At 41.4% G+C, this 13,306-nt stretch overlaps 1 protein-coding gene across 4 annotated transcripts in view; it reads left to right on the forward strand.

Moving 5' to 3' along the window:
* CEP112 (centrosomal protein 112) overlaps nt 1-13,306 on the forward strand; it is a 212,625-nt gene that overhangs the window by 84,681 nt on the left and 114,638 nt on the right. For all 4 annotated transcript variants that reach the window (XM_028713174.2, XM_028713148.2, XM_028713183.2 and 1 more), the window contains 2 exons: nt 2,423-2,558; nt 10,470-10,577. In XM_028713174.2, coding sequence (XP_028569007.2) covers nt 2,423-2,558; nt 10,470-10,577 — 244 coding nt within the window. The remainder of the gene's footprint in view (nt 1-2,422; nt 2,559-10,469; nt 10,578-13,306) is intronic.

Here is a 13,306-nt window from a genome sequence, read left to right on the forward strand (position 1 = left end):
TAACCTGTGAGTTTAATCAATCTTTTACACACACAACTGACGACAGATAGCCTGTCAGTTATATCAAATTCAGTTTGATAAGTTTACAGTAGAAATCATTGTGACTTCATAACAGTGTAGAAATATGTCAGTATGCAGATCTGTAGAAATGGAAATGTATTTAAAAAGTAATAATTTTGCTATATATAAAGGCAAAGCTAGCAACGGAATTTATTTACAAATATACAAATCTGGAAAAACAAAAGCAGGCATCTGTTTTATGTATAATTGTTTTTGTCAGCCGTTTTGAGTTTATAAAGAAAAAGAGTTAACAGCTTTCTGAATAAAATAAACATAAAATCAATATATTACACGCATGTATTGTTATATTAAAACCATAAAGAAAGCAAGTTAGGTATGAGTCCTCGATTGGGGGGGTGTGTGTAAAAATCAGAATTGTTCTATTCTCACAAAATTGCAGTCTTTTTTTTTAAAGAAAAACCACCACCACCTAAGAATACTCACATATAAGAGAGAAGTTGAGAGGAAATGTAGTATAAACAATAACTTATACCATAAATACAAGGAGAATTGAAAATAGGCATGCTTGTATTCATGGACAATTAGGAGCTGCAATGTGGAGTGCTTCTGTTTGGTGCTCCAGCCAACTATTCATATTCTCTTCTAGGAAGTTGCTCTGGTCTCCCCACCTACTTTCCCATTCCCCCTGACCAACAGGCAGCATACAGTGTCCCCTGAGCACGTTCAGTCATCATTGGGCTACTTTGGACTGTTTCCTTCCATTCTTTTTTGTACGTTTGCAAACACTGGAGTTTCTCCAAACCTGCCCTTTTGTGCATGGATGGTACGATTTCGGATATGTAAGAATCTACACCCACCTCTGAACTTTGGAAATAGAGGGAATGATACATTGCTTTAAAACATGTCAGCTGCACGCATCATACCAAGATCAAAGGTTGTTACGAGAATAAGAACCTGTGCATAATTCTGGAAAAGACCATATTATGGTCAGTTGTGATACTTCAGTTTCTAATGCTCCTGAAAGCTGCATCTTTAGTCTTTAAAAATTAGTGTTCACTGTTTGACATTAAGATAAAGTGACTTGGGATAATCATACTCTTTTGAAGCATAAATTGTGTCACCCATGCAAATGCTGAATTGATATCATAACTGCGCATTAAGAGTTTTCACTAAATTGACTTGAGAAGATCCCAATGTGTGTCATGTTCTCCATACTTAATAATCTGACGTATACCAGGCAGCAAGTAATCCTCTTTCTTTCTTAGAGGAGATGGTGGAGGGGATATACTTCTGTTGATGTGTTAATGTAGGCATATACTGTAACAATGCAGGCATATATATTCCAAATGTTTTCTTGATTAAATATCTTTGGATGATGTGTTAACGTTACTTAATGGAAGATTAAAGAAAAGGGTTCTATGGGGTACAATAAAGCTGCACTACTGAAGCTTCCTTGGTATAGCTGAAAACTTTGAAGGTGAAATACCGTAACCTGCACAAGAGCCTAGTCCTATGTTTCGGCTCTTTTTGGCTCCCAGTACGTTTCCAAGCACAATTCAAAGTGTTGGTGTTGACCTTTAAAGCCCTAAACGGCCTTGGCCCAGTATACCTGAGGGAGTGTCTCCACCCCCATTGTTCTGCCCGGACACTGAGGTCCAGTGCCGAGGGCCTTCTGGCAGTTCCCTCATTGCGAGAAGCAAAGCTACAGGGAACCAGGCAGAGGGCCTTTTCGGTAGTGGCACATGCCCTGTGGAAATTTGTGACATTTTAATGTGTGGCATTTTAGGTAAAGGTAAAGGTACCCCTGCCCGTACGGGCCAGTCTTGACACACTCTAGGGTTGTGCGCCCATCTCACTCAAGAGGCCGGGGGCCAGCGCTGTCCGGAGACACTTCCGGGTCACGTGGCCAGCGTGACATCACTGCTCTGGCGAGCCAGAGCCGCACACGGAAACGCTGTTTACCTTCCCGCTAGTAAGTGGTCCCTATTTATCTACTTGCACCCGGTGCTTTCGAACTGCTAGGTTGGCAGGCGCTGGGACCGAACCGCCGACCTTTCGATGTGGCAATTTAATGTGTTTTTAATCTTTGTTGGAAGCCGCCCAGAGTGGCTGGGGAAGTCCAGCCAGATGGGCGGGGTACAAATAATAAATTACTACTACTACTACTACTACTACTACTACTACTACTCAATGAGCAAGTGAAAATAATCTCTGATTTACCATCCAACTTGTTGTTCTCTCCTTCCAAGTATTGCTAAGGGAAGTTTGGCATAACCATGGACAGGAAATTAAAGCCCGAGTACTACTTTAAATGGATAGGGTTAAAGGCCTTTCTTCTACACAAGCGCACATGTTCTTTTATTTGATACTTGAACTATGGAAAATTTCTCTGACTTTCTAGGGAGAAGGAGGAGCAGCTGACTCGGGCGATGGAGGTACAGAGGCTGCATGCCCAGCAGGCTGATGCTGCCCTGGAGGAGTTTAAGCGGCAGGTGGAGCTGAACTCAGAAAAAGTCTATGCTGAAATGAAAGAGCAGGTGAGGAGGTCACAATGCCAGCCTTTCTGCAACTATCTGTCTCAGTGGGGAAGCATATTCTCATCTTATATTTCCAGAAACATACTTCACTTGATAGTGCTACATCAAACTCTTTCACAATGCAACGGCTTTTCCAGCAAGTCAGAAAAAAGGATGTTAGCCGTTGATTTATCTTTATAACAAAGCCAGGATTGACATTGCTATAAAACTATCCGTAGCAGCATTACTGATTAGGGCTTTTTCCAGAAGTTCCAAGAATAAAATACTAGTTTATGCATTGTTCTGGGTTGCATCTTGTCTCCCATTTTTCACATCTCTTATTTCTTCTTTTTAATGGAAAATTCTCTTTAGATGTATCTAGCCAATCTCACTGTTGTGATAATGTGAAAGTCTGGCATGGTAGGAAACCTTTCTCCTCACTTCATTACTGAAGCCACTTGCATTTAATTTCAGTCTTGCAGTGCAGGTAAGGCACAATATTTCCTGTGAAAGGGTCATAGGTATTCTCTTGGATGCAGCGGCACAATGACTGTTTAAGGCAAATGAAAAGAAATGGAGAAAGGGCCATGTAAGCATGGCAAATGGCAAGTGATATATTATTAAAACAAAAGGAGGGGGGGGCCCATTGTCATGTGAGGCTCTGTTTGCTGGGTGAGTTTGAGGAAACCCTGTACCACTGGAGTACAGAGGAGGAAGGATTTGCCAACCAATTTCTTATAGGCCAGTGAAAACACAGGGATGCGACAATATATCAGTGATGGGTGGGAGAGAAATGTGAAACAGGAGTGCAATTACTCCAGAAATTCTAAAGTATTTGTCTCAATATACGTATAGTGCAATATAGCCTTGTTCAGTGGTTCACTGGTTGTGTATGTGTATATTGGTACACTTGTGAAACCAGTAAATAGCTTAATTTTTAGTTAGAAAAAAATGGGAGGCAAAATGATAGCTGCAGGAGATGGTGTCTCCAGATATCAGGTGTTGGGCAGAAAGAATTCAAGTTGGATGGAAGGGCAGTGAGGCACCCACTCTCCCCCCACAAAGGAACCCCTGGTAGGAAGGAACATCACATTTGCCAGCTCCTTGGGGATAATCTATACACTGGGGAGTACACATAATCTACACTCTGGAGCTGCTGAAGAAGCCAAAACTTTTTTAAAAAACCACCCAATAAAATAAATAGACCCAGGGCTTTTTTTCCTTAAAAAATGTTTAAGGGTACTCTCATTTTCCTACTCATATTGAAATACTGCCCCTCAATGAGGCTAAACTTAGATTGACAAAATGTTTAGGGGTATGGGTACCCCTGCGTACCCCCAGAAAAAAAGCACTGAATAGACCTATGATAAAGAGAGTCTCTTTTCTTGGAAACATCTGTACTACGTAGGGAACTCAGTCATATACTAAGATCTAAGGCAGATTCCTTAAGGAGTCCTAAAAAGCAGAGACATCACCTGGCCAACAAAGGTCCGTATAGTTAAAGCTATGGTTTTCCCAGGAGTGATGTATGGAAGTGAGAGCTGGACCATAAAGAAGGCTGATCGCCGAAGAATTGATGCTTTTGAATTATGGTGCTGGAGGAGACTCTTGAGAGTCCCATGGACTGCAAGGAGATCAAACCTCTCCATTCTGAAGGAAATCAGCCCTGAGTGCTCACTGGAAGGACAGATCCTGAAGCTGAGGCTCCAATACTTTGGCCACCTCATGAGAAGAGAAGACTCCCTGGAAAAGACCCTGATGTTGGGAAAGATTGAGGGCACAAGGAGAAGGGGACGACAGAGGACAAGATGGTTGGACAGTATTCTCGAGGCTACCAGCATGAGTCTGACCAAACTACGGGAGGCAGTGGAAGACAGGAGTGCCTGGCGTGCTCTGGTCCATGGGGTCACGAAGAGTTGGACACGACTAAACGACTAAACAACAACAACAACAATATGGCTGAGGGGTAGTGGGGAGCATGCTCTGGTTCATGGGGTCACGGAGAGTCGAACACGACTAAGATGACTAAACAACAGCAGCAACAACATTTGGCTTGTTTGAAGTAAATATAATCCTCTGTTAATCAGTCAAAAATTCATGATTCTGCATAAGAGGCTCCTTGAGGAAATGTTGGTGTACCTGCCAACTTGTGTGTCTGATAGCCAACCTACACATATTTCCTACGCCTGAGTTTTAGAACATATTTGGTCAAATTGTTGCTTGCTGTTACATCAGAACCAGCAAATTATGAACAGGCTGAGAAATTAAAGGTAAAGGGACCCCTGCCCGTTAAGTCCAGTTGCAGACGACTCTGGGGTTGTGGCGCTCATCTCACTTTACTGGTCGAGGGAGCCGGCGTTTGTCCACAGACAGCTTCTGGGTCATGTGGCCAGCATGACTAAGCCACTTCTGGCGAACCAGAGCAGTGCACGGAAACGCCGTTTACCTTCCCGCCTATTTATCTACTTGCACTTTGATGTGTTTTCAAACTGCTAGGTTGGCAGGAGCAGGGACCTGGCAATGGGAGCTCACCCTGTCGCGGGGATTCAGACCGCCAACCTTCTGATTGGCAAGCCCTAGGCGCTGTGGTTTAATCCAGCAGAACATGAGGGGTAATGGGGAGCATTTGAGCACATGGCTTAAACATTCAATGCCTGGTCATGTTTTGGTGTTATTTTTGAATCTATTAAATCCACCTGTGTCATTGGTCACAGGGATTCGGTGTGCTAAATAGCCTGGGTCCAGGTGCTAAGGTAGACTTTACATTTGTTCTTGTTAACATTGGAGCTCAGTTAAACCTTAAAGTTCTGCTGCAGTGCATGCAAAAAGGATCAACATGGTAAAATGTTGCAGTTCTATGCCCATGGCTTTTATATTCTTAAATTTCTGTTCATAGTACAATGTTGTATCAGAAAGAATTACCTTCTTTTTTATGTAGCTATTGATGGCATAAAGATAAAGTTTTAGCAACACAATATCTTTTATATATCCTCATTTTTTCATTTTAATCTTTTATTGAGAAAGTAAGTGTGGACAATATTGTGGATTTTTCAGTTACTATAACCAATATTTTATTTATTAGACTATATAATTTATGGCTTTCTGATATTGTTACCATCTGCTTTTTATTTTGCCAAGGCTCATGGCTGTCGCAATAATCAGATGTCTGTTAATGGGGCTGTTGATAGAATGCTAACTATGGAGGTGTGTGTGTTTTCTCTCGGTTTGTGCCCAGTTCATCGCCGAATATTTCCACGCTTTGATAATTTCTCCACATCATTTCTACCCTTAAGCCTTGATTCTGCTGCTATGAACCATGCCAGAGTTAAATGAATATGGTCATTGCCAAAGTTTGAACATATCACGAAACATGATGCATGTACAGTGGTACCTCGGGTTACATACACTTCAGGCTACATATGCTTCAGGTTACAGACTCTGCTAACCCAGAAATAGTGCTTCAGGTTAAGAACTTTGCTTCAGGATAAGAACAGAAATCGTGCTCCTGCAGCGCGGCAGCAGCAGGAGGCCCCATTAGCTAAAGTAGTGCTTCAGGTTAAGAACAGTTTCAGGTTAAGAATAGACCTCTGGAACGAATTAAGTACTTAACCCGAGGTACCACTGTATTGTTCACCGTTGGAGCTGTGTGGGGAATTCCTTTGAAGAAGTCCCTGGATGCATCTGTGTTCTTCTATGCACACAAACAGACACTTATGACACAATTGATTGTTGTAGTGTTCTTCATTTGTGAAGGGTGATTTTGATAAGTGGTTTCAAATCAACTTTTTCTTTGGTTTTCCTTATGTGGTCAGTTAGCAATTCACGGCTGGTGTGCTGCATATGGATTGTGGACTTCATGATGGCTTAACCTAATCTGAAACAAATCAAAAATGGAAGTGAAATAATAGGCTACTGTACCGGAAGAAATGATCGTATAAATAATGCCCACTATTTTAGCTCTAGTGCTTGTCAGTCTTGGCAAATGAGACAACCAGGCCACACTTTTCATTTTTATTTTAGAGAGGGATTTGGTATTAGTATTTTTATTTATGCAGTGCCATCCACACATGCATTTTCCCCCAGGGTAATATTAGTTTTAAAAAGAGGTCGTTATCTAAAATTCAACAGTTGAAGGAAGTATGGAGATAACAGAAAAAGACAGGAAGTATGTGGGGAAATGCAATCATATGTCCTTAAGCTTCATTTTATGTGGGTCTGAGGACTGGGGTGTGTTGTTGTTGTTGTCGTTTAGTCGTTTAGTCGTGTCCGACTCTTCGTGACCCCATGGACCAGAGCACGCCAGGCACCTCTGTCCTCCACTACTTCCCGCAGTTTGGTCAAACTCATGCTGGTAACCTCGAAAACACTATCCAACCATCTCGTCCTCTGTCGCCCCCTTCTCCTTGTGCCCTCCATCTTTCCCAGCATCAGTGTCTTCTCCAGGGAGTCTTCTCTTCTCATGAGGTGGCCAAAGTACTGGAGCCTCAGCTTCATGATCTGTCCTTCCAGTGAGCACTCAGGGCTGATTTCCTTAAGAATGGATGCGTTTGATCTTCTTGCAGTCCATGGGACTCTCAAGAGTCTTCTCCAGCACCATAATTCAAAAGCATCAATTCTTCGGCGATCAGCCTTCTTTATGGTCCAGCTCTCACTTCCATACATCACTACTGGGAAAACCATGGCTTTAACTATACGGACCTTTGTTGGCAAGGTGACGTCTCTACTTCTCAAGATGCTGTCTAGGCCTGTCATTGCCCTTCTCCCAAGAATCAGGCGTCTTTTAATTTCGTGGCTGCTGTCACCATCTGCAGTGATCATGGAGCCCAATAAAGTAAAATCTCTCACTGCCTCCATTTCTTCCCCTTCTATTTGCCAGGTGTGTACTATTACATAATTTGTTCTAATGTGAAATACATTCTTTATCACATTTGTATCCCATTCTACTCTATCTTGTGGAGCCAAGGGTTGCATACATGTAGTATTCCCCATTTCATCAGTGGGTCCAAGTCCACCTTTTTGGGGTGAAAGATGAGAATCGCTGTTGAGACTATTGTTGCTCATTTTGCTTACCATTTGAAATGGCCTAACTGATGGTTTAAGTATTGTATGGCTTACTTGTTTTAATTTAAACCAGTGATGGCCAAACTTGGCGCTGCAGCTGTTTTGGGACTACAGTTCCCATCATCCCTGACCACTGGTCCTGTTAGCTAGGGATGATGGGAGTTGTAGTCAAAAAACAGCTGGAGGGCCAAGTTTGGCCACCACTGATTTAAACTGTATGAGTTGTATTCAAGAAGTCATGTCATTAGCTCAAGGACTTTCAACTGTGCAATAGAACTTCCACTCCCTATCCTCTCCCTATGCCCCTTCATCTGTTCTGGGGAGTTCCCCAACCCTCCAGAGCAGATTGTGGGGTAGGAGGAGTCCCACTGCACAGGTGGAAATCATTGTGTTAACAGGGTGATTTGGTTGGATACAACCCTTTGTGTAACCTACTTTGAGACTGCACAGGGAAGAGTGGTCAATAAATGCATATAAGCAAATCAAAGACAAAATAATAATTATAAACAGGGGTGGTATTTAAATTGGATAAGGATTATCACTAAATAGCAAATAACTGTAACAAGTGGTTCTAGCTGGGGATGGAAATTCTGCACAAGTTGAAATGTGATGTTATTAGAACTCCAGATCCCCCCCCCCCCACCTTATATTCTCACTACTGGCAAAAGACGTGTACTTCCAAGCAGCCACCGCCAGAGGGATTATGGGTATCTTCCAGCTAAATCCTCTGATAATACTTCTGATAATCTTGGCCTTCCTTTATCTCGTGAGACTATGAACTCTTCATTCACAGTATGTCATGCCCCTGCTATTCCCTCCCAAGTGTTACTATGGGATGTTACTCCTGCGAACCCTAGTTTCATCACCCCACCCTTTTAAAAAAACATAGTGTTGCATCAACCTTCATAGTCCAGTTAGCAGAAACCAAAAACAACACAGGATGTGGTCCCTCCATTTTCTTTTAAAAGAATACCTTTCTAAAAATATTGAGCACAAAGTGGTAGTAAAAATCAAAGAGTCTCAAATGTTTAATTACACAGCTAACCAAAGACAAAATTAAAGGTGCTATACAATGCACCCTCTCTCTTCAACATCTGACTTGCTCCCTATGATTCTAAACAGAGCAAACATTTACCTTGAATTATAGTCTTTTTTCATCTTGAGGTCATGCTCATGAATTGGAACTTGGGGCACATGATGTTCTCCTCCTTCCAGATGAGACTTCTAAAAGCTAGCCTCTCTGGATGTCCATTTGTATATGCCTTTCTAGATAGCTTCTAGCAAGTGATCTTTTTCATTTATTTACCTAAATATTATTACCTAGCCTCATCTACCTACAAGTTTTATTTGCTTTCAGTAGATTCTGTTCTAGAGGCTTCTGATGTCGTTAGTTTTAGTACCCATCCACTACCTGGAAACCCCCCTCCCATATTTATTTTTTCTACTATTGTGGGGGGGGGGGGGAGCCTGCTGACACCTCCCTCTTTGTGCATCAATGCTTCTCTTTTGACTACGTAAACAAAGGCACTCATAGTCTGAACATCAGAAGTAGAAAGGGTGATGATTCTGCTTAATTTAGGTCTCTGGAACCATGCATGACACAAATCTGACCACTATGCTGATAATAAAGGTAAAGTTACCCCTGCCCGTACGGGCCAGTCTTGGCAGACTCTAGGGTTGTGCGCTCATCTCACTCTAGAGGCCGGGAGCCAGCGCTGTCCGCAGACACTTCCGGGTCACGTGGCCAGTGTGACGAAGCTGCTCCGGCGAACTGGCACCAGAGCAGCACACGGAACGCCGTTTACCTTCCCGCTATAAAGCGGTCCCTATTTATCTACTTGCACCCGGGGGTGCTTTCGAACTGCTAGGTTGGCAGGCGCTGGGACCGAGCAACGGGAGTGCACCCCGCCGCGGGGATTCGAACCGCCGACCATGCGATCGGCAAGTCCTAGGCGCATGATAATACAAATAACTAAATTGGGAAATGAATTAGGAGCATCACTTGCCTTTTTTCAGAGTCGAGCCATTGGTCTGTCTTGCACAGTGATGCCGACATTGACTGGCAGTGGCTTTCCAGGTTTCCAGATAGGGATGTTTTCCCTGCCTGGAAATACTGTAGATTATAATTGCATGCAATTTTTCATGCACAAATTGTTGGTGATATTTGCTTGTTGGATTTTCTATGCCACTTCTATGTATCATACAATAATGTCAACTGTATCGTTGAACTGTATTATCACATTCAGAATGCAAGGGCAAACAGGCAAATATTTGGTTAAACAATCCAGGTATATTTAGCAAGCAAGTCATGTCATGTAGTCTATAAGATAAAAAAAATGTAAGAAGCCAGGAAAGCTTGAGCAAAAGTCTTTCCTGAGTGCAAATATAATAACCCCAGTGATGACTGTTTTCAGAATCAGTATACAGTATTGCATTTAATTACTACAGACAAACACATTTTTAATGAAATTCAAACACAGTTGCATGAGAGAGGAAAATAAAGATGGAATATTCTCCAGCCAAAGTCCAGCATTTTAAACTGCCATTGTTTTAAATTCAATGCTGCAACAAAGTATTTTAGACAAAATTTATTCCTCAGTTTTTCATGAGCTACAGTCCGCTTCATCAGATGCAAAACTGGAGAGAGCTCAGCACTGGTTTCAGTCTCCCAGTGAAAATTACTAAATTTTAACTGGATTGTGCTGGTGGTCTTGTCACTACAGATATTGTATCCTTGAATCACCCTCAGCAACACACAACAATGCTGCAGGACCATTTTAAGCTGTTTGATGGCAGGAGAACTGTTATCAGCAGTGTCTTGTCTAGAAATAACTAATTTATATATGTTAAATATTGTCTCTTACTTTCTAGATGGAAAGAGTGGAAGCAGATCTAAGCAGATCAAAATCTCTCCGTGAAAAGCAGTCAAAAGAATTCTCCTGGCAGCTTGAAGAGCTCAAGCAAAGATATGAGCAACAGGTTAGCTAGCTAGCTTTAAAATAAATACATATTATAAACAACAACTCCTCTAGCATTTACCTTTTGACACAGCTGGGTCCAACTTGCATTTTCTTCTTAAAAAATAATAATATTGGATGTTGTTGACTTAAGTTTCATAGGCAGTTCATTAACACAAAGTATGCATTCTTTTTTATTGTTTACACTTGTAGCAAGGCTTCCTATTTATTTCCAGAGGTTTCAAATTGTGTTTGGTGTATATTGCTATATCTCAAGATGTTCCAGACCCTGGTTTGCTAAACTTGAAACTCATCTCCTTTGTTTAAATCCCATATTATCACTTCATAGTTAAAGCAAGCCATGTTTGTAAGCCAACAGCTATGGTTTCACACTATGGTTTGTTGGCAGAAAACAAACCATGAGTTGCCCCTCTGCCAGAATATCTATATAAATTTCACATGAAATCTTCTTTATGATCTTCTGCTAAACTCTTTTTTCTCATCTCTGCTTGGATGTCTGTTCTTTAAAACGTTACACTAATAGTTTATTCTGTTCCTTTTGTGCTGTCTTTTTTGGCAACAAACTACAAGATAACTTCAGCGCGAGTCATTTCTGAATATTTCTGAACTTTATCATGGTATCTGCAGTGTTGTATATCGGTTCTAAATATCCCTTTTAATGGTACCAACTTTTCATTCATGCGTTATGTAGAGTCAGGTTCTACAGCACTGTTGTGGATTTGTGTCTTGAAGGTTGTCATGCCTTTTAGATAAAAGAGTGCATTCCAAAATGTTGATTAAAGTGAGTTATAATTGAGCCCTAAGACAAAACAGGTAGTGTATTCCTCTGCATAACATATAAGATGCCTCAGGTGATACAGTGATGTTGCCAAGGCAAAGCCTGTGCTTTGAAATATACAGCCTGGAATGTTCAAATGATATCATGGAACATCATGGGCGACCTCTGTGCTTTCTCTCCATCTGGAGTGCAATGTCCCCAGCCCCACTAGCCTTATCCAAGATTCAATATAATGCCAGCTGCGGTAAGTTGCTGCCTCAATGAAAAAGATCGGAAGAGGGCCCATGAGTATTCCATCCTTACCCTTCATGTCTTTGCTGTGGAGATGCTGGTGGACCAGCTTTTACTGGGAGGTGGGGGAGATGTGGCCTTCTAAGGATTTATCAGCAGAAAATTAGCTTAATAGCCTGGGGGTTTTTGTGAGCAGTGGAGTGGCCTGTCATAGGTTGCCAGAAGGGTGGGTGGTTTGTTTTGGTTTTTTCCTAGAAGAGATGACTGGGAGCTAAAACTTCAGTCATGTAGCATGGACCAAAAACATGATGTGGTCATCTTAGATGCCTTCATTGATGAAGACTTGATGAAAGATTTTAGCACTCTAAATGGGACAGTTGTGAATGATGTGTGGATTCCAGAATGGACATCGCCCTAAAATTTGATCGTCAATTGAGATTTGAATCTGAAATCCTGATTGCAAAAATGTTAGTGTTATGTTTGGTTAAAAAACAGCAGTCCTTGGTCATGTTCATGAATTTACGTATTAGCTTACCTATTCTTTCTTCCCTTCTTTTGTAATTTACTCTGGGTACTTGCTGATAGAAGAGCATGATATAAATACCAAAATATTAAATAACCTCAACCCTTAGATTTGTATCCAGCAAAAATAATAATTTATTAATTCGACCATCAGTCAGCTGGATGCTGGTGGTTCACAGGGAGTGAGGTTAAGGGTGAACCTGCCTTTGTTTCCATTACTTGGTATTCAGACAGCTATTTTGTTTCAGTGATGTGGAAGTCAATAATAAATAGCTATTGACAGACATATCTGTGGATATGTTTAATCCTTTTAAACAGTAATCTAAGATGGTTACTGGTGCCATATAGTGGTAGAATATTCTGGTTAGACCGGTAAACCTTGCTTGACTTATTTATGTCAGAGATTTAACACTCCATCCTGTGTCCAGATCAGAGCATGGGGCACCTTAGAACACAGCAAAGAATATAAAAAGTAACATAAAGTTAAATCCTTGTGCACCATTAAAAAAGGAGCTTCCCACATAAGGTTTAACAGTGGCTAAAGTCAACATTGGGAATTGGCATTCCAAAGGGAGTTTATAGTAGGACACAATCTGAGTCTGAGAGTCAGTTTAAAAGAGCTCTGCATATTTCTTCATTGAAATGTCCTTCTTTCAGCAAAATATGATGGCAAGGCCCATGTTGGTGCCAGCTAGACATCTCACTCACATTCAGCTTCAGATTTGTCACTTTCCTTTGAAGTACCTACTAAGGTCATTTTTTAAAAGAGAAACTTTTTGTTTTTCGCTTTTACTTAGTTTAGTTGGTCTTTCAAATATACCAGCTGTAAGGAGAACAAAGTGTGTGTGTGTGTGTGTGTGTGTGTGTGTGTGTGTGAGAGAGAGAGAGAGAGAGAGAGAGAGAGAGAGAACAAGAGTTCCTATCTGCCAGGAGCAGCTGCCTTAGATACTTCAAAGGTATTGGACACCACAGAGAAGGCAGCAGCTTTTCCTGCCTTTGAAACAGCTTCAGTGCCTGGGTCAGGCTTAAAAGACCCTCAGCACACAAAACGGTTATGGTGTGCATGTGCATATATTATATATTTCTCTTGCTGTTTGTGCATGTGTTTGGAATGCTTTTAATTTACACAAAACACCTTCTGGATGGTACTGACTGAAAGCGCTTGCATTAAAAGCCACAGGTTCTTGAATGTATAAATT

The sequence above is a fragment of the Podarcis muralis genome, chromosome 2 (assembly GCF_964188315.1).
Source record: "Podarcis muralis chromosome 2, rPodMur119.hap1.1, whole genome shotgun sequence".
NCBI lineage: Eukaryota > Metazoa > Chordata > Lepidosauria > Squamata > Lacertidae > Podarcis > Podarcis muralis.